Below are 26,114 nucleotides of genomic sequence, written 5' to 3' on the forward strand. Positions count from 1 at the left end.
AGGTGGCATTCTGAGGATACCAGGGATACCTTTGAGTTCCCTGACTGGGACAAGAGTGGGATACTGTCTGGGATGACATAGTTAACTTGTGTGCACTGAGTGTCTGCTATATACTGGGTACTGCTGTGGTTCGGATCTACAGACTTTCCCATTGGGTTACACAGGGCCAACCTTTGGTTTGTTTGTTTTTTGAGGCAGAGTTTCTCTGTGTAGCTCTGGCTGTCCTGGAACTCTTTCTGTAGACCGGGTTGACTTCGAACTCAGAGATCTGCCTGCCTCTGCCTCCCTAGTCCTGGGCTTAAAGGCGTGTGCTACCACTGCCCGGCAAGGCCAACCTTTTGAGGAAGGATGTATTGGAAACTGAGGAAACGTTTCTTAGCAAGGGTTTGCTGAGAATCGAGCCATCTTTATACTTGAGTAGTGTGAATTCTGGCAGACCACCTTTGGTTTCTTTAAACCCCATTATTAGTGATTGAGTCCTTTGAATTAAACTCAGCCCCTTCTGGCTTAGGTGAAGTACTAATAGAATAATGAATGGTTCTCTTATTGACTTCTAAACCCTTGTGGGTTGGAAGTAATTTGATTTTCTCCTATGGCAAGACCCCTAGAAGGCAGGTCCCCGTTTTCCGTAGGAGTGTAAATAGAAGGAGTTAAACAAGGGACCAGAATTTGGAATCAAACTTGGCAGGGCTGTATGTCACTGTGCCTGCCCCACCCTATGTGCTAAATTTAGCAACAGTCAAAAATTGTAGGCATCAAAGCCTTTTGGTGGTCATTGTTTTGAACAAAAACTGAAGGTCCACCTCTCCCACCTCCCATCCCACCCTGCAGCCTTCCAGACTCTTCCGCTCAGATGGGAGGCTCCTTCTCTGGCTGCCTGGGCCAGCTGCTAGAGGAAGTTGCTGGGTCTTAGGCCAGACTCCCCTTCCTCCTACCCTGCCCTGTCTTGTCCTGGTCAGCTCTGGCTCCTAGGAGACCTTTTCCCACAGCCAGTTAGCAAAGCCTGGCTGCCTAGTTCAAGGCCTGTGGGGCCAAAGGAGCATAAGACATGGGAAATACCACTGTGGTGTTATTCTCGGTCATGCGGCCTGAGTACCCAGACGACTGCTCACTTCCCAGCGCTGCTCCCTTAGACTCTCGGGTGCCCGGTGGCTCTCATCTCTCGACACTAAGGGTCCTACTCTGGTACCCTTTTCTCATCTTCCAGCCCTCACCTGGAGAGTCTGTTCATGCCTAGGGTGTCAAAGTCCCTGAGCCCAGACTTCTCCCACTCCTGGTTCTAGACCCCTTCTGCTGACCCACCCTCTAGTCCAGATGGTAAGAAACGTCCCCTGCAGAGTGCTTCCTTTCCCCTGGACAGCTCCCCTTCTGCTGCACCCCAGACGGGGAGTTTCTCTCCTTCCTCTCCGTCCTTCCTGTCACTGCATACAGCTACTATCCATTGGGCACCATCTCCTGCACCCCTGACCCTGACCTCACTGCCCATTGGGGAATAACCCAGCCTTAGCTTCCTCTCAGGTTGCCAGTTCCCCATCCTCCTCAACAGCTCCAAGGGAATTTTCAAATCTTGGGGCTCACTGGACGCTGAAAGATTTTGGTGGGGGGCATCTGTCTTCACTGGTGGTGAATCCCATCACTTAGCTAATGTTAGGTGGTCTGGTTCCACGAGGGGACCCCGTTCCTCAGATCCTTTCTATAGCCCCCAGAAGCTGAGGCTCAGTGCCCCCATGTTTTCAGCGTTCCCTTGCTGCAAAGCTGCCTACCTCCTGCCTTCCCAAAGCCAGCGGGGCCGGTGGCGTACAGGTCCTCCCTCTCTAGCTCCTGCCGCCAGAAGAGCATGACTGCTTATGTTCCTTACTCACCCCTCGGCTTTTGCCACAACTTTCCCTTTGGACTCTTTATGATTTATAGTCTGGTTGATTAAGCTGAGTCTGCATAGTGCCTGGCCTGAGGAGAAGGGCCACCTCCTAGGCACAGAGTAGGTGTCTCTGCAGTGACACTGGTGGCGGTGACGGTGGCAGGGGGTGCTTGAAGCAGAGGGCCCCGGTTATTGGGCCCTCCCACCGGGAACAGGGCTGAGCTCAGCATTTCCAGGCTCACAGAAAGGACGGCCATGTGGGCATTCTCAGCCGGTCAGGCTCCCTTCTGCTTACAGGAGGGGCCCTACCCCAGCTCATCTCTCTGCTGCAAGGTGAGAGCTTCCTTCCAGGACCACGGCTAAGTACATAAGGCAATGTGAATGAAAGCAAAACAGAAGCAGGCAAATAAGAACAGATGTCAGTTGTTAATGGCTTTAAAATACCTCTGCTCCCCAACTCCAGACCTTAGGAGGGACGCCAAATGGTCACTTGACCCCAAGGAAGAGATTATTTCACAGCAAGCCTAGGACAGATTGAGCAGGAAGAGTGACAGTCCCGTGGGTTACGAGAGGGGTAGTGGACAAGGAAAATGCTTCCCAGGGTCACTGACCTCCATTGCCTCGACTCTTAGGGGTTTTCTCAGGGCCAGGCAGTTAACTCTTGGTACACAGGGTTATGGGGCCTCCAGCCTTGTCTCCCTTATCCCCTTTCCTGGACCCCTGTCCTCTACATCATGTCCGATAGCAGTTAGTGCCTCGAATGTCTCCTTGGGGAGGCACCCTGACCATGTGTCAATAAGACAGCTAGCCAGCTAGGTACAGTGTGCTCTCCTGGAACTTCAGCATTTGGGAGGCTAAAGCAGGAGACTCATTAGTTGGTGGCCAGCCTAAGCTACACGGGGAGTTTCAGGCCAGTCCAGGCTTCAGAGACCCTGTTTGAAAAACGAACAAAAAAGCCAAACAAGAAATAAATAAATTAAAAAGACAGTGACCCTCCTGCATTTAGTCTCTGCGTGAAACTTTGATTTTCCCTTGCAGTTTGTACACATAAATAAACACACATACAAATGTCTGTATTTATGTTTACCTAGGGATTTTTTCTTGATTTACAAAACACTAAACCAAATCCCCATGCAAATATATATATCAACTCCACTTTATCATGCTTGCCATTTCTCCTCTAAATATAACTTCAGGTTTAGCTACTTTTCCTGATTGAAGTCCAAAATGAGTTTCATCTGTATGAACAAAGGATGGTAAAGAAACCATTTCTTACTTTAGAACATTTTCCTTCCCTTGAGGGAAGGAGTATAGAGTAGGTGGCAGGGGGAGAGGGGTAGATTGAGTCAGCCTCCCCGCCATAGCCATGGAGTAGCTCGGAGTACCAAGGCACACGTCAGGCCCCTTCAGCGCACCTCAGCTGTTCCGATTTCTTATGGCTTGTATGTGTTCCCCTGGGATGGAAGCTCTCAAGGGCCCTTCTCTGCTTGGCTTTCTACCTCCTCAAGGCTTTCAGTTAACATCTGTCAGGTGAGTTGACCTTCAGAAAGGCCAGCCTGTTGGTTGGGTGACCAGGCCAGGAGGGAGGGGTTCCCAGGACACAGGACATGGTGTCTCCGAACCAGGAGAGTACAGAGTATCAGAGGGTCTAGCCACCCTGTCCTAGGCACCGGTGTTTGTCTTGGGAGGATGGAGTATTCAAGGTTAAGGCTGTTTGAAGTGACGTGCCTTTAATCCCAGTTTGAGGCCTGCTTGGTCTATGTAGTTAGTTCCAGGACTACAGAAGCCAGGGCTACAGAAGGAGACTCTCAGAAAAGGTGTTGGGGTTAGGGCAGTGCTTCCTGCCTGGGTCCTGTCTGGCTCACTTGAGCTTTGTGTGGTCCTTGCTAGGTGGGTGGCTAGCAGTTCTCAGCCCTATTTTGCAGATGGTAATGGCTGGGCATGCCCAAGGCCAACTCCTGATTGTCAAACTAGAGGCACCTCCCTCCTCTCACACACCCAAATTAAATGGTGTCTACTCAGGATTCTGGGCTATCATCCCCTAGACTTCCCTTGGGCAGGGTCTGGGCTAAATCAGGCCTGTAGCCCTGGGTGATGGATGGGGTCTGTCTAGTGCTTGTTTGTTCTCTCTGCTTATTCATTTGGGGCTGGAACCCAAGGCTTCATCTGCATGGGGCAAGTGTTTCTATCACTGAGCCACACTCCTAGTTCTGTTTATTTTTATTTCTTAAAAAGAAAAAAAAAGTCAGGTGGTGGTAACACATGCCTTTAATATCAGCCCTCAGCAGTGCTGGTCTACAGTAGGAGTTCCAGAACAGCCAGGGCTACACAGCACAGAGAAATCTTATATAGGGGGAAAAAATAAATAAATTATGTGTGTGTGTGTGTGTGTCTGTGTGTGTGTGTATAATGTATATGGGTATTTTGCCTGCATGTATGTCTGTCTGTACAGCATGTGTGTGGTTCCTGCAGAGGCCAAAAGAAGGCATCAGATCCTCTGGAATTGGACTTAACAAATATTGTGAGCTGCCATGGGGTGCTGGGAATTGAACCTGGGTCTTCTAAACAGCCAGTGCTCTTAACCACTGAACCATAGTCCGGCAGTGGTAGCACGTGCCTTTAATCCCAGCACTATGGAGGCAGAGGTAGACAGATCTCTAAGTTCGAGGTCAGCCTGGTCTACAGAGCTAGTTCCAGGACAGCTAGGACTGTTACACAGAGAAATCCTGTCTTGCAAAACCAACCAAACAAACAAACAAAACACCACTGAGCCAACTCTGTAGTATCTATTCATTTTCAAGACAGGGTTTTTGGGGTGTAGTCCAGGATTGCCTCCAGCTCAGAATCCTGCCACACCCTTCCAAATGCTGGATTACTGCGAGAGTCACCCCTGTCTGACCCTGTTGTTTAGTCTTAGGAGAATTACTTATCTATATGACAGCAATAAGAAGGCCTTGACGTTCAAATCTGGTAGCTCCTCTTAACTGGGATTCCTGACGAGTGTGTTGTCCATTGGGGGCTGTAGTGGCAGGGCAAGTGTGTGTGTGTGTGTGTAAGCAAACTGGGCTATGAGGCTGGTGGCCTCAATCAGAGTGTAGGCTCAGAAGCTGTGAAGGTGAGCGAGGGGAATGATAATTCAAGGCTGGATGAGTGACCCAGGGAGCTGTCTAGACAGGGTTTCAGGGCTTTGAGATTACTCCTGTGAACTGAAGGGCGCCCATTGGCTCTGTCCATATTTAATGAGCTCCTGCCTTGTGCTAGGCGCTGGTGGGTTCCATAAACTGCAGAGATCCGTAAGCGGAACACTCTCTGCTCAGATGGCCTGTGCTTCGGGGCTTCTGAATGGCGTTGGAACAGCTTCACATGAAGGTGTGAGACGCTCTGGTTGGACAAGAAATGAAAATACCCCAAACAGCTTTCCAGGGAGACCCAGCTTTGGGATAAGGTTCCAATTTCCTGTTCGTCTCCAAGGTTGAATCAGGCTGGAATTTGGGGCTTGCCAAAGAATGCTAAGTCCCGCCTCTGGAGACTCAACCCAGCAGCCCTGACTTTGGGGACAATGTTGTCTTGTGTTTTTAATTTCTAAAGATTTTCAGTTCTTTTTTCTTTTAATAGATTTTACTTTTTATAGCAATTTTAGGTTCCCAAGAAAAATGAGCCAAGAGTATGAAACGCGTTCTTCGCTGCCCTCCCCATGCGTAGCCTCACCCACCCTAAGCTTCCCCCGTCATAATCTGGTTTCTGGTATATAAAAATAGCATATTCCAGGACTTATGTATTTAAAATCAAAGCAAACATTGCAGACTGGGCTGGGGTATGGGCACTGGTAGAGCTCTTGTCTAACAGGCACAGAACCCCACACTTAACCCCCAGAACTGGAAAAGATAAACATTGTGAAATGGGAACCAAGTCTGCCTCTTGTTTAACTCCATCCCGAGGTCTGTCCTGAGACCCAGTGTGCATTTCGCCTTGCTGTGTATGGGCTCCTGCACCCTTACTTCTTGCTCTGGTCAGTGTCCCTCCTTAGGAGTGACCCTAATAGTCACTGGATACTAGTCACTGTTATCCCTGTCACCACGCACAGGAGCACGTAGGTGTCCTTACACATCTACACACGTTTGTGAGAGCTTACCTGAGGAATTTTTATTTGACTTTTTTCTTTTTCTTTTTTTTAATATTTATTTATTTATTATGTATACAATATTTTGTCTGTGTGTATGCCTGCAGGCCAGAAGAGGGCACCAGACCCCATTACAGATGGTTGTGAGCCACCATGTGGTTGCCGGGAATTGAACTCAGGACCTTTGGAAGAGCAGGCAATGCTCTTAACCTCTGAGCCATCTCTCCAGCCCTTATTTGACTTTTTTCTTCCCTCCCCTTTGGTGTTTTTGAGACAGGGTTTCACTGTGTAGCCCAGACCTTGAACTCATAATTAATAGTGCTCCACCTATCCCAACTTTGTGACTGTTGGGGTTAAAGGCCTGTACCAAGTGTCCAGCTCTTGGAGTTACATATTTTATGGATTTTACTTGTCTTTCTTCTGTGGATTTTAACATTTGCCTGTTTGCTTATCATGGAGGCTGAAGCCATTCTGACTGCTGTGGGTTCTGAATGAGAATCATTGGGCACAGTCTCAAGCACAGCTGATCAGGCCTGGAGAGGACTTGGGTGGTGGAGCCTGCAAGCAGAACCCCTCCCATGGGAGAGGCGTTTGAGAGTGCTTTTCTTCATGCTGTCTCACAAGTTCATGGACACATAAAGCCATAAGAAGCTGTGCCTCAGGGCTGGAGAGATGGCTCAGTGGTTAAGAGCACTGACTGCTCTTTCAGAGGACCTGGGTTCAATTCCCAGCACCCACATGTCAGCTCACAACTGGAGATCCAGTTGCAGGGGATCTGACACCTTCCCACCAATGCACATAAAATAAAGTTAAATAGACCACAAGAAATATTTTTTTAAAAAAAGGAAGCTGTGCCTCTTAAAGTTTCTAAGGAATAATCATTTTAACTTCCAGCAAGTTTTACGTTTTGCTCAGGAAGACATTTTGGAGACCTCTTCCCGTCTCCAGAGCTCTTCCGGAGAGTTTGGACATGGAACTCTCTTTCTCGCTGCCTGTGTCTGTGGTCTGTGCACCGGCAGCCAGAGTTTGATAAGTGGTCCTGAGCCTCCTACTGTTTCAGGGGTCTTCTTTCTGGGTCTCATCAGTCTCAGTATTGGTGTCCCACTGTCTGGAGGAAGCACATTGCTAGGAGATTGGCCACTGTGGGGAAGTCACCGGGAATGACCCTGATCATAATCCTGCAGTGTGTCTGGAGTAGAAGTTCTTGCAACTTAAACTTACGCCTGCCTCCACCCATTACTTTTTGATTTTATTTTGTATGTGCACATACGTGTGTGCATGCCATGGCATACATGTGGGGGTTAGAGAACAACTTTCAGGCGTTGATTCTTTCCTTCTACCATGTGGGTTCCAAGGATCATGTGGGCTCTGGGGATCAAACTCAGGCTGTCAGGCTTGGTTGGCCCCAAGTTCTTTTACCCACTGAACATCTTCCTGGCCTTGAGCCTGGCCCTTCCGTGCTCTTCTGGAGACCTGTGTGGCTGCAGGGGAGCTCCAGCTGGGCTGAGACTCTGGACATTGCTGAGCCTGCTTGGGCACCAGGGTGGTCTGGTCTAGGTGAACCCCTTCCCGTTCAAGAGAGATATTCCTGCCTAAGGATGATAGGAATCGGACCCGGCGTGAAATGGATGGGGGGCATCTAGCTCTACAGCAGGAACGTACTTTAGACTTGAAGATGTACCTGCAGGGTGCCTGGGTCTGGCCGCGGGTAAGAAGATGGAGTGCTGCTGACTGGCAGGAAGTTCTGAAAGATCCTGCTGTGAGGATAAGGACCAGGGGCTGTGCTCTGGAGCAGGCAGGAATAGGGCTGGTGGGAAGCATGGGGATGAAAACCCAGGTCTCTAGGTTCCAAGGAGACCCTTGGCAGGACTGTGGACGGGGACCTTTGGACACTCTGGCTGTCTGTATTTGAAGTCAGATCAACTAGGCTTTGACCTGACCCTGTCAGTGGTCATCTGTGCCTCCTTAAGCCAGACACATTCCCTCTCTAGTCCTGTATCTTAACAACGTGACAATTGTAGTGTCCTCCTTAGGCCTAGTAGGAGGGCTGCTTGAGAGAGAGTTATATTAGGTAGCTTCTGTGAAGGTGGCGTGAAGTCAGTGTAAATTACCTGGGCCGGAGTGATGGCTGGAGTGGCCTTGTGGGTGTGGCTAGAGTGGGCTATGGGGTGTGGCTAGAGGGGGCTGTGGGTGTGACTACAGTGGACTGTGGGTGTGGCTACAGTGGACTGTGGGTGTGGCTAGAGGGGGCTGTGGGTGTGGCTAGACCGGGCTGTGGGGTGTGGCTACAGTGGACTGTGGGTGTGGCTAGAGGGGGCTGTGGGTGTGGCTAGAGTGGGCGGTGGGGTGTGCACGAACCAGAGATGCATCCCTAGGACAGCTCTTGTATTCAAAACAGGCTCAAGGTGTGTCTGGGGAGGGGGACGTGACCTGTAGATGTCCCTTCCTTGGAGAAGGCTGTCTCTGAAGAGCATCTCCTCAGAGATGTGAGCAAGCTCCCCCCCCCCCCGCGCTTCTCTTCCCCCCACATTGGAAAGTGACCCTGCTGTCATCAAAGAGGAGAGCCTGACAGCCAGGGACTTGCTCCCTGTGCAGTGCTTGGGCGCGTCCTCATGGCGCCCTTTCTCCCCTGGTAATTGATGGTGCGTTCCTCTCTCCACAGGGCAGACAGCAGTGGGTACATCGGGACGGCTGGGCGGGCGCCGTGCAGACAGTCGGAGCCCACTCCACTCCAGTCTTCCCTGGCAATTTATTCCCTGTCAGCCTTGTTCTTTTGGGACATAAAACAAGTTCCCTGAGGAGTGGCAGGGACTGTCCAGGCAAAGCTTCTCCAAGGGATGATTTTGCCCATCTTCAGTCAAGCCTGAGTCATTGGGGGACTTTGGCAACCACGAGGGCAGCCATACCAGGAACAAGGCTTGGGTGCTTGGTGCTGGGACCACAGTGGTAGAGCAGAGACAGAGGCTTCCACGTCACACAGCCAGAATCTGGTCCAGGACAAGTCCACCCCCACTCCACATGCCACCTCAGGGCTCTCAGCCCAAGTCTCTGCATGAGTTCCAGAGCACTAGACTCTGGAGCAGGGGAAAAGATTCCTACCCCGCCTTCATTCCCCTAACCTCTAATTACAATTATACACGGCAATCCCTTCAATTATCGTTGTAGGCGATAAGCCGCCCTAGCATTCTCCATGCAGTGATTCTGTAGAAATCACCGCTTCTGTGTTATAGGGTAGCTGTGGATATCTTGAAATAATACTGTTTTTGCTCATCACACCTCAAAATGACAGTCGTTATTAGCTCTAGATCTCAGGATTGCAGGCGCAGATAAAAAAAGCACAAATCACTACAGTGTTCTAGAGAGTACTTGATAAGCACATTGTAGTGCCATTGTTTTCCTTTCTAGTCCAGTGTACTCTTATTATTTGTGTGTGTGTGTGTGTGTGTGTGTATGGGGGAGAGTGTGTGTGGTGTGAGTGTATGGTGTGTGTTTGTGTGTATGGTATGTGTGCTTATTTGTATTTGTTTATGTGGGAGGTGGTATGGGTGCCCATGTGCCCCGGCCCGCTTGTGGGATCAAAGGATAGTGTGGGTGGGGTTCTCACCTTTCCTTCTTGACTAACTCGATAAGCACATTTTAGGGTCTCTTGGCTGCAGGCTCAGTGACTGGGGAGTTCTACGCAGTCTTGTCTCTTCTCTCCTACCTTATAGAGGTGCTGAGATCACAAAAGTGTGTGCTTGCATTGCTGCACCCTGCTTTGACATGGCCTCTGGGGATCAGAACTCAGGTTCTCAGTCTTGATATTTATACCCATGGAACCATCCCACAGTCCCTGGCCCCCATGGTTTACGTTGTGCCTTTTTTCGGGGGGAGAGGGGACAGCTTTTTGAGACAAGGTTTCTTTGTGAAACAGTCCTGACTGTCCCAGAACTAACTCTGTAGACCAGACTGGCCTCGAACTCACAGAGATCCATATCTTATGCATTTTAAATAGGTTTCTCTATAAAGAGGTTGATAGGCTTTATCAGGGACTCCTCCACAGCAGGGGTAAAGACGAAGGATTCTCACTGTGACCAGGGAAGAGGGTCCACAGGCTGGCACAGGCTGCTCTGGTCATCCTTACTATCAGGGACTAACAGTCTCTTCAGGTAGACCACAGTGGGCAAGTACTCTTGCTTCCTGCACCTAACAGTGACAGCCTGTCTTCCAGGAGCGTCTGGGGTGGGGGTGGGGTGGGGCATAGGCTCGATCAGGGAGAGCCCCTCTCCTGCAGTAAGTTGATTTTCCATCCTGGGAAGGCTTTTTGGAGATGGCATTGAATGTAGATCTTGAGAACTTGGAAATAAGAAACAGGGAAAATAAGCTTATTTTAAAAAGGAACTAGAGTCCAGCGAGCAGGCGGCTCCAGAAAAGACCATAGAGAAAACACAGAGGGGAGTGGGTCCCGTGTGGGCCCAGGCTGGCAGCCTGAGTATCAGGCTTTTGGAACGTCAGTTTGGGTTCAAGATCAGACCTGAAAAACAACAGGTTTTGAGATACTGAGGCTGGAGGCTAGCTGAGGGATGTGGAGAGTGGATCTGAGCACACCAAGAGTCGTCATGGAAACAGAGGCATCGCAGCTAAGGACCAAGGTGGGAGATCCAGAGGCTCAGACTTACATGCTGGGGTAGACTCTGGGTTTGAACCCCAGCCCTGCCAGTCTTTGTTTCCTGGCCTAGGCACATGAGTTATGCATGGAGTTTAACAAAGTCTGGATGGAAGTGGCTTGCAGGGCTGTGCAGTCAGCTCAGGTCCCCAGGAGCCATCTTCCCTGAGCCTCCAAGGAGCGGCTGGGACTCCTCATTCCTCTCTTCTCTTCAGCTTTGCTCCAGTGAGGCCTGCCCTGGTCCACATCCCAGGAAGGGTGGGAATGAAAAGTCCCTCCCTGGTAGGAGGACCTAGCCCCGACCTCCTCCAGGAGACCTCAGGGTCGGGTGGGGAAAGAAGGGCTCAGAATGGGACACAAAGAGCTCCACTCTAGAAGGAGGGTTGAGTGGCCCAGGGAGCTGCGTGGAAGAGGAACAGTGGGCACAGTGGCTGCGAGATCTTTGAATCCAGGGCCCAACTCTCGGCACTGCCCACTCTCTAGGGTTCTGGAGTTCTTTTTTTGTTTTATTTTTTGGGTAAGGGTCTCATATAGCCCATGCTGGCCTCACACTTTGTGTGGCTGATTTGGTGCTGGAATGGGACCAGGGTCTAGGCATGCTCGGCAAGCACACTACCACGTGACTGCATCCTAGCCCACACTGTCGCCCTAGACTCCTCTGCCTGGGGGCCCACACCCCACACCTCTCCCTGCTCCCACAGCTCTGCAGCGGGATCTGTCTGCCGAAGGAAGTCTGCCCATGGCCGACCATCAATTTGCCACGTTTCGTAGACCATGCAGAAGCATATTTGGGGGTTTTAATCTTCTTAATAAATCGTTCTCAGATTGTGTACGATTAAACCCCCGGAAAATTCATGGGCACGCTGGGAATAGAGACCTCGCCGGGAAGGTTTGACAGGAGCAACACAATAAACACAGCTTCTAAACTGGGTCAGGGAAGCCTCCCGGGCTGTGCAGGACGCTCCTGTGGCCCTCCCCAGGCCTGTAAATTAATCATGCACACAAAGAGCGCCTTGTCCATTCTCCTCAGCGCCAGGGGCTGTGTCTCTGCCCACCGACTTCCCCCCACCCTCCCGCTACCTTCTCTGCTCTCCAAACAACCAGTAAGGCTCAGCCTCTGGCCTTTGTTATTCCTGTCTCCACAGCAAGGTGGGTGTACATTTCAGCAAGAGAGATGTAGGTTAGATAGGGGGAAGAACTTCCTGGCTGACTGCAGGGTGCTGTGAAACACACTGGGGTAGGTTGTGCAGGTAGCTCAAAGACGTTCTTTCCTGTAGGAGTTCAAGACCTGGCAGACTCTACCCCACTGTGGCACCCCTGGGCACTGCCATGACAGAGGTGACCTCAGGACCTGGCCTGAAAGTGCCTCATTCTGTGCCTAAAAGACTCAGCGAATGCCCCAAACCCTCTTTATAGCTGGAAGGGAGCTGTTGCCGGCAGGCTTCAGTTGACCTCAGTCCTGGCTTGGGGATGTGGTTCAGTTCATAGAGTGCTTGCCTTATGTGTGGGGGCTCCGAGTTCCCTCCCCAGTACTGAATAAAATCAGGCGTAGTAGCACATACCTTCCCAGCACTCAAGAATTAGAGACTGAAAAGTCAGAGTTTTGAGGGTCTCCTCAGCTACATAGTAAATTGGAAGCTTGCCTGGGCTGCATCAAAACCTGTCCACGAAACTCAGTGGGCTCACCTTATACCCCACAACAGCCAGGTAGCCCAGCTGCTACCTCCTCTGGGAAGCCTTCCTGGATTACCTCCTGAATGTCTTCTCTTCCTTAGCTGCAGCCCCTGTCTTCATGCCCCTGGGGGAGTACACACACTTCACTAAATTATCGGCTCTCTAGGGACAGGGACTGTATTGAAGCCCTCTTGGGGACACATAGTGACCCTTTTTAGACTTGGGCTTTCAAGTACCAGTTCCTGGGAATTGCCCCCATACACCTCAGGGTAGATGCTAAAAGCTCAGCTTCCCAACAGCAGTTGTGGTGACCCTGGAGCACTGAGCTATGAGAAGAGGGGGTGGGGGCAGCAGTGTGGGGCAGAGGCCGTGACTGGTTATGGCTTTATGAGGGCTCAGGTTTGGGGTTTTACCCTTCTCTCTGGGCCCAGCAGCACCTGCCATGGTAGGTCTTCAGAGGGGTGATATGGCCTTTGGCACAGGAACCCCACAATAAGATACCGTGGCCCTGGGCAGCCTTGTGCATTGTCACCGGCCACACCTGTCCTAGCACAAGCCTGGGCAGGTGAGCCATTCGGAGTGACGTGCAGGTCTGGGCTGGCAGAAGGTGGGGTGCACCATCAGCTCCGTAGGGAAAGGAGGGAGGCCCCTTGCTGGTGGGTGTGGGGTATAGGACACCCGGGAGGAAGGAAACAGTGACAACCTAAGAAGACTAAGGACATCCTCATGCCAGGTCAGGCCAAGAGGGCACCGCTGTTCCTGTCCATGCCTCCCTGATGGCTGCACTTCTGCTGGTGCTTTTGGAAGCCTTAGAGCGCCAGACTGCCGTCCCTCCCAAGAGAGGGCACATCAGGCTCCAGTGAAGCCCTGGGTCCTGGCATGTTAGTCACTGTGCCCATACACGGGTGCCTACGCGTGCATTTGAGTATGAATGCACACTGTGTGCGTGTGTATGTATCCATGTGTACACTGTGCCTGTGAGTGGGAGGGGTTGGAGAGGTGGCTTGTGTGCAAGGCTGGGCCTTGCTCCTGAGCTGTCTGCAGGCTGGCATCAATGCCTCAGGAGGTCAGCAGGTGGAGAAAGAGAGCCACTGTGAGAGTGGGTCAAGGAGCCTCTGGGCTGCTCACTAGATGGCCCTGGCTCAGGGACTAAAAATAATACCGGAGTCCACACAGACCTAGAGAATATGCCAGGCTCTCTCAGCCCCCAAACTCACTTGAGTCTCACTTCACCTAGTGTTGACTGAAGCGGGATGGGAATCCTCAGGCTTGGGGCTGCCTTCTGAGGACCTACTGTGCGCTGGTTCCTGCCGAGCCCCAGAGAGGAGAGAGGGAAGGGAGGAACTGTTAGCCTTGCCCGTGGCTCTGAAAGAGCGGTCAGGACAGTGAAGAGCAGGCAGGCACTCCCAGGACGGTAGCATGGTGGCATCACCCTGACGGGGTGTCAGTAAAGACTTCCGTGAGCGGGGACTTTGGAATGTGGCCTTGGTGAGGGAAGGGTGTCCCGTGGGCGGAGACACCTTAGCGGGTCCACTGCACAGTACAGGCTCTTCTGAGAGTCCTCTCAAGGACTGCCCTCAGGTCAGAGGTCATCCCAACCCTGCATCTTGCCGTATGCTCTTGCTCTAGGCCAGGCCTCCTGCCCCACTCATTCTCGTTCTGCCTTGATCCTAAGATGCCAGAGTGACAGAGGAGAGGAAAACAATCAAAACCAGAGGTGGTTGCCACGGAAACTATAAAGTAGAAGCAGAAACTTCACAGAGAGGGAGGGGGAGGGGAGGGGGTGGCTGGCAGAGGGGGCCTGGCCCAGGCCACTGGAGTGGCTGTACCAAGCAGGGTGCTGGTGTCCGGTGAGGGAGCTGCTTGTGGTTTGGGGGGGGGGTCTCATCTTCTGCCTGGGTCTGAGCTTTTGGGTCATATGTCACCTGGGGCTGCCAGGGCTCCCTGAGTCCACTGTTCTGACATGCAAAAATGACGTGCACTGGGACTGGCTAGTTTACAAGGCAGCTTCCCACATGGTGCCTCATCCAGTCATGTGATAGTCCTGGGAGGAAGCCTGTCTGTGGAGCAGAATTGTGAATCCAGCCATTAAGTCAGGGGACTTAGCCCACAGGAGGGGGCTTAGTCTCACAGGAGGTGAGACTGTGGCTCTCAGGCTGCCAGCACCTAACTCTCTGGGCTTCCTCTGCCTGCACAGGTCAGCGAGGAACCCTATGCTCCCTGCAGCCCCCACTCCCTGGAAGCCACCACCAGCTTGCAATGCAGCCTAAGGGAGGCTCCCAGTGGCCAAGGCCTTGTTTCTCTGTCAATGGTTTCAGTGCCCTTTGGCTTCTAAAGGTTTTGGTGAACATGAAAGGAGACAGTCCTGTGACATATAAAGTCAACTTTGAACGTTGGCGTATGTGGGGTTGGGTGCCAGAAGGACCGGAGGTGACTCCTGCCTCAGAACAAGCCTTGAAAGGCACCAGGGCACCAGCACTTCCCAGCCTACAGATGAAGGCGAGAGGGAGGTGAGAGCGGTGGCTGAGCTTAAATGTGAGGTTCAAGGTTCAGGCTTTAATGAGTTCCTGAGTGACACACGGCCTGTGTGGAGTGGGAGCCAAGTCTTGGTTTTCTCCTGGGAGAGAAGCAGTGAGTCAAATGCATTATTAAATGGCAGAAAGGCACCGCTCCCGTGAAAGCTAGCGGGGAAGTGAAAGCCATCGATGGGTTGTGAAGCATGGGCTGGGGGGAAGACGAATCGTTTCTGCTCTGCGGCGGAGATGCAGGGCCTCTGATCTGCTTTGCCAACAGCTTGGAAGGGTCATGATGCCAGGGCTGGAGGTCTGAGGGCCTCCAGAGTACACACATGTGTGCACACATGTACCCAGTGCTTTTCTGTATACTCAGAGTACACACACGTGTGCACACATGTAGTCAGTGCTTTTCTGTATACTCAGAGTACACACACGTGTGCACACATGTAGTCAGTGCTTTTTTGTATACTCCAGAGTACACACACATGTGCACACATGTGCCCAGTGCTTTTTTGTATACTCAGAGTACACACATGTGTGCACATGTACCCAGTGCTTTTTGTATACTCCAGAGTATACACACGTGTGTGCACATGTACACAGTGCTTTTCCGTATACTCAGAGTACACACATGTGCACACATGTACCCAGTGTTTTTCCATATACTCAGAGTACACCCACATGTGTGTACACATGTACACAGTGCTTTGGCCCACCCACCTCCTAATTGACATTGGCCATATAACTCTCAGCACTGGCTTGTGAGGTTGCCAGGTGATGAGCCAGGCAGACAGGGACTTGGCCCTCAGGAAGAGTCCCTTGTGCCAGCGGAGACAGGTGTGCGATGAGTCTCACTGCACAGTGCATTGAGAAGGAGTATCCCCTGGGAGAGAGGGTGGAGTTCAGAGCTTGCAAAGGTGGAAAGGACGGGTGAGTGGGGTCGATCAGGCAGCTTAAGAGAGGTGTGTCAGAAGAGAGGCCCCAGCAGGCCCGGGAGGATGCTTGCTAAATCAAAGTGGACTCTAGACGTGAGAGAGCATGTGTGTGTCGGGGGACAGCTGAGTGCTGTGGGCTCTCCAGAGCTAGACGCAGTGGCTCCACAGCCCTGAATGATGCTTGTGAAGATGGAGGCGGCTGGACATTCTGGATGCTGGAGATTGTATCCTGGGTCACAGGAGACTGCAGAGAGGCTGATGCGCACTGGGACTGGCGAGTCTAGGAAGTGGGGGAGGTGAGGAGTAGAGACTGGTGATGCCCACTGGCCTGGCTAGGACCAGATCTGGCCCTCAGCCTTGTTGCTAAAAGACACTGGATTTGTACACAGCTCCGCTTCCTTTGCCCTTGGTCGTCAGTCAGCAGCTTAGTAACCTGGGAACAGTGATAAACACTGGAACAGCATGGGGCTCTACAGGGGGCAGGCTGTAGAGCCCGGGTCTTTATTACTCACCAACGCTGTGCCTGTGGCTGACAGTCCTCGTGCCCACTCCAGAGGGCTTTATAAGTGGTCACTGAATGAACGAACACTGTCTGGCAGAGATCGAGTCCTCTATTGCATTCGTAAGTGGGGGCCATGTGACCCTGTTCATGCCACCCCTCTGGGCCTGACCTCTAGTGCCAGCTGTGTTCAGCACAGGGGGAGGGTGACTGGAGTTCATGGCCAAGCTTGACAGTGCTGTCTTGGATGAGACTGTGCCTCTCTTAGTCTGGTAAGGGATACCGTGCCTATCAGAGGCGTAAGGGGATATCAGCCCAGGACCTGGTCAAGTCAGGGAACACAGAGACCAGGACAAAGGGGCCAGTCAGGGTGCTTCCTGACCTGAGCTGACCTGCCGGGCCCCTTACTCCAAACCACTTTTGGGGAACCTGGGGTGTCAGTAGGGTAACTCTGCAAACTGTTCTGGGCCTCACATCGTCTTGTACGCTGTGAGGCACATGGGTGACGATGTGGGGAACAGACTGTATGATCATTTCTGTTGGGAGCTCCACACAGAGTCTACGAGGACGATAGGTGTGACCTTCAGAACCATCCACGGGCCCATCTCCTGCTGCAGAAGTGCCCAGCATAGCCCAGCATGGGGGCTTATATCTGTACTCTTGGTGCTTGAATGATGAGGCAGGGTCTCTGGGAGCTTCAGGAAGTCCTCACTCCACAGAGTGAGTCCCTTCTCCAGGCTAGCTAACCCAGACTCTAAGGTGGGCCTGGGAACCTGCCATTCTAATACACACCCCAGACCATCTAAAAGCCCCAGGCTTAGGTACAAGACAAAGACTTTGACGGGGTGCTTCCCCTGACAAGGGATGCACTAGCCAATGGGTCCTGGCTGCTGAGTAGTTGCTGGCCTGGCTGGACCTTGGAAGAGCTTGTAGGCTGGGAGTGGAGGGAGATGTGTATGCATGGAAGCCAGTTTAAGTGGAACCAACAGGGGGCCTCACTAAACCAAGGCCAGAGGGTGCAGGTCAGAAAGTTCCGGCATTACCGTCCATCTTCCTGGGGCAAGGACGGTAGGGACGAGGAGGGGCCAAGGTGTTCAGGGGGCTATGCTGAGGCCTCTATGTCCCAGGATGTCCCTGGTGCAGAGTGCGAAGGGACTCAGTGGCACTGAGACCGTGTCAGGACTCTTGCTTATATCTTCCGGGCTCTTGGAGAGGGCCAGCCAGAGGTCAGTCCCCTGCCTCAGCATTGTAGTCAAGAGGGACCTGCGATGTCTACCACTGACTGCTCCTTGGGGAGCCTGCAGCACTAGCCTGTTGCTGGGAAGGGGGAGGACCCTGGGTAGTCCCCAGACCTGCACCCTGGTTATAGGGTGGGGAGGTCCCCAAAACATTTTTCAGTTCTTACGTGTGGAACACAATTCTGGGAGAAAGGCCAGGGACTGGTCCTGTAAAGTAGTGAGTTCCTTGTCTGCCAGGCTTGACAGAGGAGGCTGGACAAATTTTACTTTCTGTCATGCCTAGTGGGTGGTCCTGGCCACACTCTCTTCCCATTCACGTGCGCTGACCGTTAATCAACAGAAAGATTCATCTGGGGATGCACAAGGCTTAGCTGCGGACTTGCTAGTTCCAGGGTGACCTTGAACTTGTTTTCCTTGGCCCCAAACCTTCTGCTCCTTCCTGTTTGAGCAGGCGCTGAAACTGTAGGGCCCCAGCCCTTCCTCTTGCTCCTGGTAGAATTTCCAGGCCAAATGCTGTTCCCAGGGTGGTGGCAGGGTTCATTGTTCTCACTCTCAGGGGCCTTGAGGGGTGAAGGAGGCAGAAGCTGCATTTCACTCCTCCGTGGCCTTAGGGTGCCAGCTGTGAGGTCAGGTGGTCCCCAGGCTCCTGCTTCTTCTCCTCCAGTGGCTCCCGCTTCCCTCGTGGGACCGAGCACAGAAACTCATTGTTCGAGGCCCTAGCGGCGTACCCAGGCCAACCAGGAGGCACGATCTGTGGCCAGAGACTTGATCAAAGGCAGATGGCAAAGGAAAGGCATTCATTCATTCATTCATTCATTCATTCATTCATTCATTCCTAAGTGCTGACTTTCAATCATTCTTGCGAAGAGTCAGGAGCGTACCCTGGCCTGACGAACCCCAGGCTGCCTTGGGAACATAATCCCTCCAGCACGCCAGCCACATGTCACCTGGAAGAAAACCCAGATCTTGAGAAGAGAGGCAAAGTCGGTTACCCCTGAGCCCATGGCTGTCCTGAGAATACCAGCTTCGAGCCTGGCTTCCTTCCCTTACCACATTCATGAAACACTAAGCTCTGTCTGCACTGGGACCTGGCTGTTAAGGTTTGGAGGGGAACAACTAGGAAACACTCAAATACACAAATAAAAGGGTTTCAGGAGGTCTGAAAGTTGAAGGAAATAAATCAGAACAGAAGTACATCTCAGGAAGACCACGGCAGAGTGACCTGGGCTCAGGTGGTCATGCAAGGGCTCCGAATGTGTGGTGCAGGGTTCAGATTGTGAATGAGTTGGCTGAGGCAGCTCTGCAAAGGGCCTGGGGCCAACTGCGTTGGCTTGCCAGTGCTTAGGGTCGAGGCTGGGGATTCTAAGTTTGAGGCAACCTTATGCTGCATAGCCAGACTACCTAGAATTTTAGGGTGGAAAAAGTAAATAGTGGGCTGGAGTTCTTGCTTGTTCATAGAGCTCTTGGACATAGCATTCCCAAAGACCTAGATTTAGTCCTTACTCCTTCCAAAAAAAAAATTCAACCCCCCCCAACACTGCCCGCAGATTTAGGTTTAGTGATGCTGGGACCCCGAAGTGTACCCGGAGTGAGCACCTCAACCCAGCCACGCACCTGCAGGCTTACAGCATGAGACCCAGCCCTTTCATGGTTGCAGAGTGAGGACCAGAGAGGGCCTTTGATTTATTAGTAGTAACCCAGCCTTCTGATAGAACTAAGCCTCAAGTCGAGCCCCAGGGCAGCCTCTCCCTGTCTCTGATCTTGATTTCCTCCTTTACACACCCAGGCCTGCCCCTGAGTCCCCAGCTCACCCTTTGCTCCTGCTTCAGCTCTGCAACTGTCCACACTGGTGGCTCCATGTCCCGTGTCCCTTTCCTTATGCTGTTTCCCCTCTCAGAATACACCCTGCTGTCTCCCTTGTTGACTCCTATATAGCCTTCTAGCTCCGTGCCTGTGACGCCTCCTCCCTACAGTCTTCCAGGATTTCTCCTCAGTTTTCTCTGACTGTGGGTCAGGTGGGTTCCTCTACCTCTTTCCAGGGCTGCCACCACCTCTCCCAAACTTGAGTCTGCGCTGGTGCTGGGATCTCCTCTCAAGAAACCCACTGAGGCTGCGTTCCACTCTTCTCTGCTGCTCTCCTGGGAGGCCCCGAAAGGTGAAATACGGCCCTCAGCCTTCCCACCCAGCACCAGTGAGCTAACTCTTACTCCGAAGCCTATCTCTAATCCTTGCAATCCCACCTGGGCTACCGGGCATCGGCTGCAGGGCTAAGTCAGCCATCCTCTTCCCTGGGCTCTGCAGAGAGCAGTGAGGCCCCTCCCCTTGGAACCTAGGCCAGTGCCAGGCCTACAGGGTTCACAGATGACCAGGCTGGCATGCCTGAGAAAGGAGGAGGGCTCTGACCTCACACTGAGACCATCTGGTACCTCCTCTGGTGGCCTGGTGGGTGTCGTAGATCAGTCTGCATTCTTCACGGGGTGGAGAGGAGGAGCTGAAGACCTGAGACTGGGCCATTGGTGGGGCTGAGAAGAGGACATGAGGGCTGTGTTGGGGCCCACCTGGAGCTGGGCAGGCTTTTTGGGTCAGGGCATGGGGAAGAAGCAGAGAAAGAGGGCATACCTTCAGGCCTGGCCATCTGGGCCGACAGGAGCACAGGCATCAAGAACTGGAGAACAATGAGGGCCAGTGCTGCTGGTAGGCAGTGGAGCTCACCTCTCTAGGACCTGGGACCTGAGCTTCTGGCTGTTGCTGAAGTGGGACCCTGGCATACTGATTCTGCCAGAGAAGGAAGCAGCCTGGTTAGCTGAGGGGATCCCCTGGGGAAGCTCCAGCCTGGCTCCTGCCCACTGTGAAAGGTCATTTCCTCCACTCAGATGAGGTCCACTGCTGATGGGAGGGCTGAGGGTGGGATACCCTCAGCGGCTGTGGATTGGGTGCTGGATTTGGGAACCTCGTCCAGGTCCCACCACTCTCCAATTGTACCCCTGGATAGGCTAACAGTGGGCTGTTGACAGGAGCAGGAATATATTTTTCCTTCTCTGGGTTTCTAGAGAATAGGCTGGGATGGGAGCAGGAGCTTAGGGAGGGCTTTAGAGCTGGGAGAATGTTTTTAGATTCCCATAAAACCGCAGGTGTGTGGGCTCAGCTGAGTCCTTCCACAGGCTCAGAGATAGTGACAGAGGCCACATACCCTGTCACTTTGCTCTGGTTAGACCCAGTCCTCTCCTAGGACCCCATTCTGTCAGTGAGGGTGGCTTGTTTGGAAGGCACTCATATTTCCAGAGGCAGACTGTCTGCAGGAGCTCAAAAGTCCATACCTGACTGGCTGCTGTTCTTCCAGCCTGGGGTCTTGCCTGCTCCGCCTCAGCCATTCTACAAAGGAGGTCATTAAATGTATGGGTGGCTTTGGGGAGGGGAGTTTGGGATGCTGTGGATGCCTGCCTGGCTCAGGGTGCCCAAGCAGGACTCCTTTGAAGGTTAGTCTGCGCCTTCCACTTTTGGATTGAACCAGGCTCTGCATCCCTGGCTCCTGGTCCAGCCTCATTTCTGGATAAACAGTGGATGCAGGAAGCCGTCATTGCCTGTTAGACAGACAGCATCCTGAGGGGGAGACTGTGACCTTAACCATGAGTGCTCAGGCTAAAGGGTTAGAGGTGGAGCTGGCTGAGGAGGCGGATGTATACAGAGCTGCCTGCCTAGCTAGGGACTTCCTGCTCAGTGCAGCCTACCCAGGTCCAGACAGGAAACCTGACAGGTCTGAGCTCTCCAGACACCATTGTATCAGGTCGGGGTGGGCACTGCTAGAAACTCACTTCCTCCTTACCCTGGCTTCTCTTGTCCCTGGAAAATGCTAGCTCTGAAGGTAAGACCCAGGCTGTTTGTGCTAAATCTTACTCGGCCCTAAGGCCTTTGCAACATCCATCCCCTGGGTTCAGATCCGACTGGAAGCCCTGTGATCTTAAAGAACTTACTCTCTTGTCTCCAATATTGTTTTTGGAAAAAATAGTAAACCACCTGCCTGCTTGGGTCACCGGGAAATTAAATGATTGACCGTGTGGGGTGCTGAGGGTGGGATCTGCCGTGGATACATGCTAAGGTGGGCCAACTGCTACAGACCCAGACTCCATCAGCCTCGGGTCAGGCTGTGACCCTGCAGTTTCTCATCTCTCCATGCATGGGCGTGGTGCCTGCATAAATGTCTGTGCCACATACATGCCTGGTGCCTGAGGAGGCAGTAGATCACCTGAACTAGAGTTACAGATGGTTGTAGGAGCCATCTTGTGGGTGCTGGGAATCTAACCCTGGTCCCCTGGAACAGCGGCCAGTGCTCTTGATGGTTGAGCTTAGCTTGCCAGCCCCAACACCTCATTCTTGGTGGCAGAGTTTCCTTCCTTGCAAAATGTTCTCTGCGTGAAAACCAGGTCAACTGAAGCGCTTAGTGACTCGTCCTAGCATTCCCTTGGCATTGTCAAGTTTTTTGAAGGTAATTTGGTCACATGCTTGCTGTCAAACTCTCCCCACCCCCAAATGGGGTTTCTCTGTGTAGTCCTGGCTGGCCTGGAACTCACTCTGTAGACCTGGCTTTGAACTCACAGAGATCTGTCTGCCTCTGTTTCCCCAGTGCTGGCTGGAATTAAAGGTGTGCACTGCCACCACCGGGCTTAGCCTTCAAACTCAGTGCCCTAGTATTACTCAGGACTGTCTGGGACTGGTTCCTCTTCAGACCTGGCCCTGGCCTGGTACACAGTGTACTTGGCCTTTTAGCGCTCAGCCCTTCCTTCCTTGTGGGTGGAGTGTGATTTGCTGTTGGTTTTCTGGCCTTGAAGGTGGCAGCCACTCTATCAATGGGGCAAGTGACAGTGACGAGAGCCTTTGGAGGCAGAGGAATGGCTGCTTTGTGATGAACTTGGTATTCTTTTTCTCCTTCCTCTTCCTTCTTTTACGTTTATTTATTGAGTGTGGACCCATGCATGCAGCTGCAGTCCTGGAGTCAGAGAACAACTCGCAGGAGTTAGTTGGTTCTCCTCTTAACACAGGTTTCCAGGGATCTGGCTCAGGTCTTCAAGCCCTCAGCCGTCTGGTGGGTCTTTTGAGGGAAGGTGAAGATGGTGGTGGGGACTAGATCTGATTTGGTGAGCCGTGTTTCTGGCCTGGCACTTATTGAGAGGGCCCGTGTCTAGGCTCCATCTGCAGCCACTGGGTCAGACACCTTACACAGTACTAGAAAATGCCTGCTTTATGAGCTGGGGCATTTGGAGACTACAGTCTCGAAACCCCACCCAGGAGATGGAGAGATGTGTGTCACTTCCTCACTCAGGTGTCCCTCTGGAAGTGGGTCAGGGTGGCAGATCAAATCCAGACTTTTCCTGTAGGCCCCCAAGCTCCTGCATCAGGGCTTGGGAAGCCTGTCTGTCTGAGGAAATCTCAGAGGGCTTCCCTACTGGGAGCGGGTGGTGGCAGCCCTCAGTTTGGGAAACTGTGCTAGTGAGGAGGAGGCCATTTTCCAGGTAGAGGCTGCAGGCTCTGGAGGAGGATTGGTTCCAGATGCTCTGCTGGGCTGCAGAAGCAGCTTTTGTTGCCTTCTGGGTCTAAGACTGAGACAAGAGGCGTGGCAGGGAGCCAGGCCTTTCCCTTGTCTCTGAGCCCCTTCCCTACCACCGTTCTCAGCACCCACCATGGGCCTGTAGAATCAGGCCAGACCTTTGGAATCCTGCAGTTTACAGATGGGGTCCTAAACTTCAGTCCTGCTCCTCCAAGGCCACCAAAAGCATCCCTATTACTGCCTGCTGGGGGCCAGACCAGAGCCTGCGCTCCACCTGTCAGCCTTCCCCTAGTCTACAGGGAATCTAGCTGAGCAGGCCCAAAGGGATCAGAATGGGTCAAGAGAACTCTGAGACTTTCAGGTGGGGACTTTCAACTTCTAAAACTAGATCATTCACCCCAGAAATGCTACTGTGTAGCGGGGTGGCTGAGAGCCCACTTTTGTGGGAGGTGCTCTGAAGGAAGGCTGCCCACACCTGGGCCTGGAATCCAATGGCTGGGCGCACATTACTGTAGTGGAGGCCCGGTCTGGGCCCGTGTTCTGGGGAGACCGGAGGACTGGAGGCGGTGGGATCTCTACAGCTGCGTTTAGAGAACTGCCCCCCCTCCCCCAGGTCCGGGGAAGGCGCCTGGCTTCCAGCTGTGATCTACCCCCCCACCCCACTGGAGGCCCTCCCTCCCTGACTGAGGAGCCAGGATGGGGGCTTCTCCTGTGAGGAGAAAAACCTGGCCTGGATTCCTGCTTAGGCTGCCCTACCCGGCTTCCAGACAGCCTCAAGCACCACCTGTGACTAGCCCACTCCACTTCCTTAGGGAGTTCGTGCAACAGTGTGCCATTACACTTTCTGTGACTGAGACAAATCACACACACACACACACACACACACACACACACGTAAGTCAACACATGTACGCATGTGCACATTTTTTAGGTCCTCAGTTTCCCCTTCTGTACTTGAAGGGATGGAAGTCTGGTAGGTGGTGTGGTTAACTTAAAAGATTCATGTTGCTATGGGGACAGAGAGAGAAAGGGAAGCCACCTAAGTCATCAGGAGGGTCAGGGACTCCCTGTAGAGGAGGAAGACCAAAAGAAAATGGGGGGTGGAGGGAGGAGCAGGTAGATTACTGGTCAGAAGCAGAACCGAGGGCTGAGAGCTGGCCCGGAGCAAACTGGGTCAAGGCAGGACTGCTGGTAGGGGTGAGGCTGCAGGTGGTTTGACTGGTGCTGGATTCCTGGCGCTTCCAGTACAAAAGAGATGGTTGCCTTTGTAGCTGTTGTGCTCTGGGGAGCCACGGAAAGTTTCTGGAGCTGCAAAGGACTTAGCGCTTCTGATAATAGAGACAGCTGATGTTTCCCTTTTGCAAGTGTCAGTTTCTGCTCTCCACCTTGAGTCTGGGATCTTCCTGCCTTCAGCCTCACTAGTGCTACTAAAAATGTCGGAGGGGAGGAAAAATTCAGACACCCCTGGGGATTTATTTGGGGGGATGGGGCAAAATGGCATAACCTTCTGGTTACACAGGTGTGCCGTTTATTCTTTATGTGTGCTTGAAATACACAAAATAATCCCAATGCTATGAAAGCAGTATTTTTTATAAGACGGGACTACCTTATAAATGTAAAGAACAACTTAGTATCTTAGGCAACAGAGACAAGGAAGACTTTCAACCTGACTGAGGAGTGCCTGCAGAGCTGTGTACGCCCGCTCACTTCTGGCCATGTTTCAGGCCAGTTATCAGGGACCCCTCGTCCTAGGACCCTCATTGCACGTGCCTAGCCTTGGTGTGTATGCAGATAATGCATGCACCACTGCATCTGCTGTGCCATGGTTTGCTCCTGGCGCCCCAGATGCGATGTGAAGTCTAAGGCGCGGGCGTCGGAGTTACGATGCTCCTGGGGTCCCTCCAGCGGGACAGGGACACTCCTGGGCCGCCGCGCCCCGATGACTCCAGGCCAGGATTTCGCCCGCACTGACTTTCCGGGCGGGTGCCAGCCCGGCCTCCGGGTCCCGGGCCCCTGCAGAGGGGCCGGCTGCTCTAGGCGGGGCGGGGGAGGCGGAGGAGGAGGAGTTGGAGCTACTTTGTCGGGCAGCCTTGGCCTCGGCGGCTGCTGCACCGGAGCGCGGGAGAGTGCGGGGCGCCCGCCGGGCGGTCCGGAGCGGCCGATGGGGCCCGTGTGAGCGCCCAGGCCTGGCCCGGTGCCCGGCGGGCGGCAGCATGTCCGCGGGTGGCAACGCCAGGAAGAGCACCGGGAGGCCGTCCTACTACTACCGGCTGCTGCGGCGGCCCCGGCTGCAGCGACAGAGGAGCCGCTCCCGCAGCCGGACCCGGCCCGCTAGGGGTAGGCTCCACCCCGACCCCAGACCCTTAGTCCCTCTCTACCTCCTCACCACCAGAGGATGCCCTGGGGCACCAGAGGACCGGTGATGCGCCTGTGTCTGTGGGTGAGGGCCCCTCATCTAGAGTTAGTGTGACTGTCCCATCTTCATTGCCCCAGCTGCTGTTGGTCCTTCTTCTTGGGGAACTTGGGTCCCTAGTGTGCAAGAGGAAGGGGGCCTGATATCCAGTTCCCCCGCACCGCTCAGATCCGTGTCCCATCCGACTGTGCATCAGTTTACCCAGGGCCCAGGCCATAAAGTAGTCTAAATGGATCTTGGCGTGTTTCCGCTGTCTGGAATTCCAGCTTGGCCTACTTCAGTCCTGTATTGTTCCCCCGCACCTTTTGGATGGACAGCTGGGTGAACTTCCTGTAGGGAGCCACCTTTTCAGGGACCTGGGGCCCCTCTGAGTGGTCCTTGGGAGGGGTGAATCAAGATGGGGGCGGGTCGGGGTAGGCATACACAGCCTTTCCTCTCTCCAGTAATAAGATCTTCGCCAGAGATGCTGAAAGTTTTCAGGCTGCCTTGGGCTGGGCTAGTAAGTGGTAAATCCAGGGGCTTCCACATAGATGTCTTGCTTGCCCTGGGCTCTGGGAAGGCCGGGATGCCTCTGAGACTTAGGCCCACTGAAGGCGGCTATGGTACAGAAGCTGGGTTAGTTTGCATCGTGAGGTTATTCATGGCACGGGAAGCCTGTCTCTGGCCTAGATCCC

General features: G+C 53.1%; 1 protein-coding gene across 8 annotated transcripts in view; it reads left to right on the plus strand.

Moving 5' to 3' along the window:
- Positions 1 to 26,114, plus strand: part of Dab2ip (DAB2 interacting protein) — a 170,658-nt gene that overhangs the window by 38,648 nt on the left and 105,896 nt on the right. Inside the window, exon 2 of one of the 8 annotated variants that reach the window (XM_075986009.1) lies at positions 19,525 to 19,640. The exons of 6 other annotated variants lie outside the window; for them this stretch is intronic. In XM_075986009.1, the coding sequence (XP_075842124.1) occupies positions 19,525 to 19,640 (116 nt within the window). Of the gene's footprint in view, positions 1 to 19,524; positions 19,641 to 25,108; positions 25,365 to 26,114 lie in introns of those variants that run through there. One more of the 8 variants, XM_075986010.1, reaches the window with a different exon arrangement.

The sequence above is a fragment of the Microtus pennsylvanicus genome, chromosome 9 (genome assembly GCF_037038515.1).
Source record: "Microtus pennsylvanicus isolate mMicPen1 chromosome 9, mMicPen1.hap1, whole genome shotgun sequence".
Lineage (NCBI taxonomy): Eukaryota > Metazoa > Chordata > Mammalia > Rodentia > Cricetidae > Microtus > Microtus pennsylvanicus.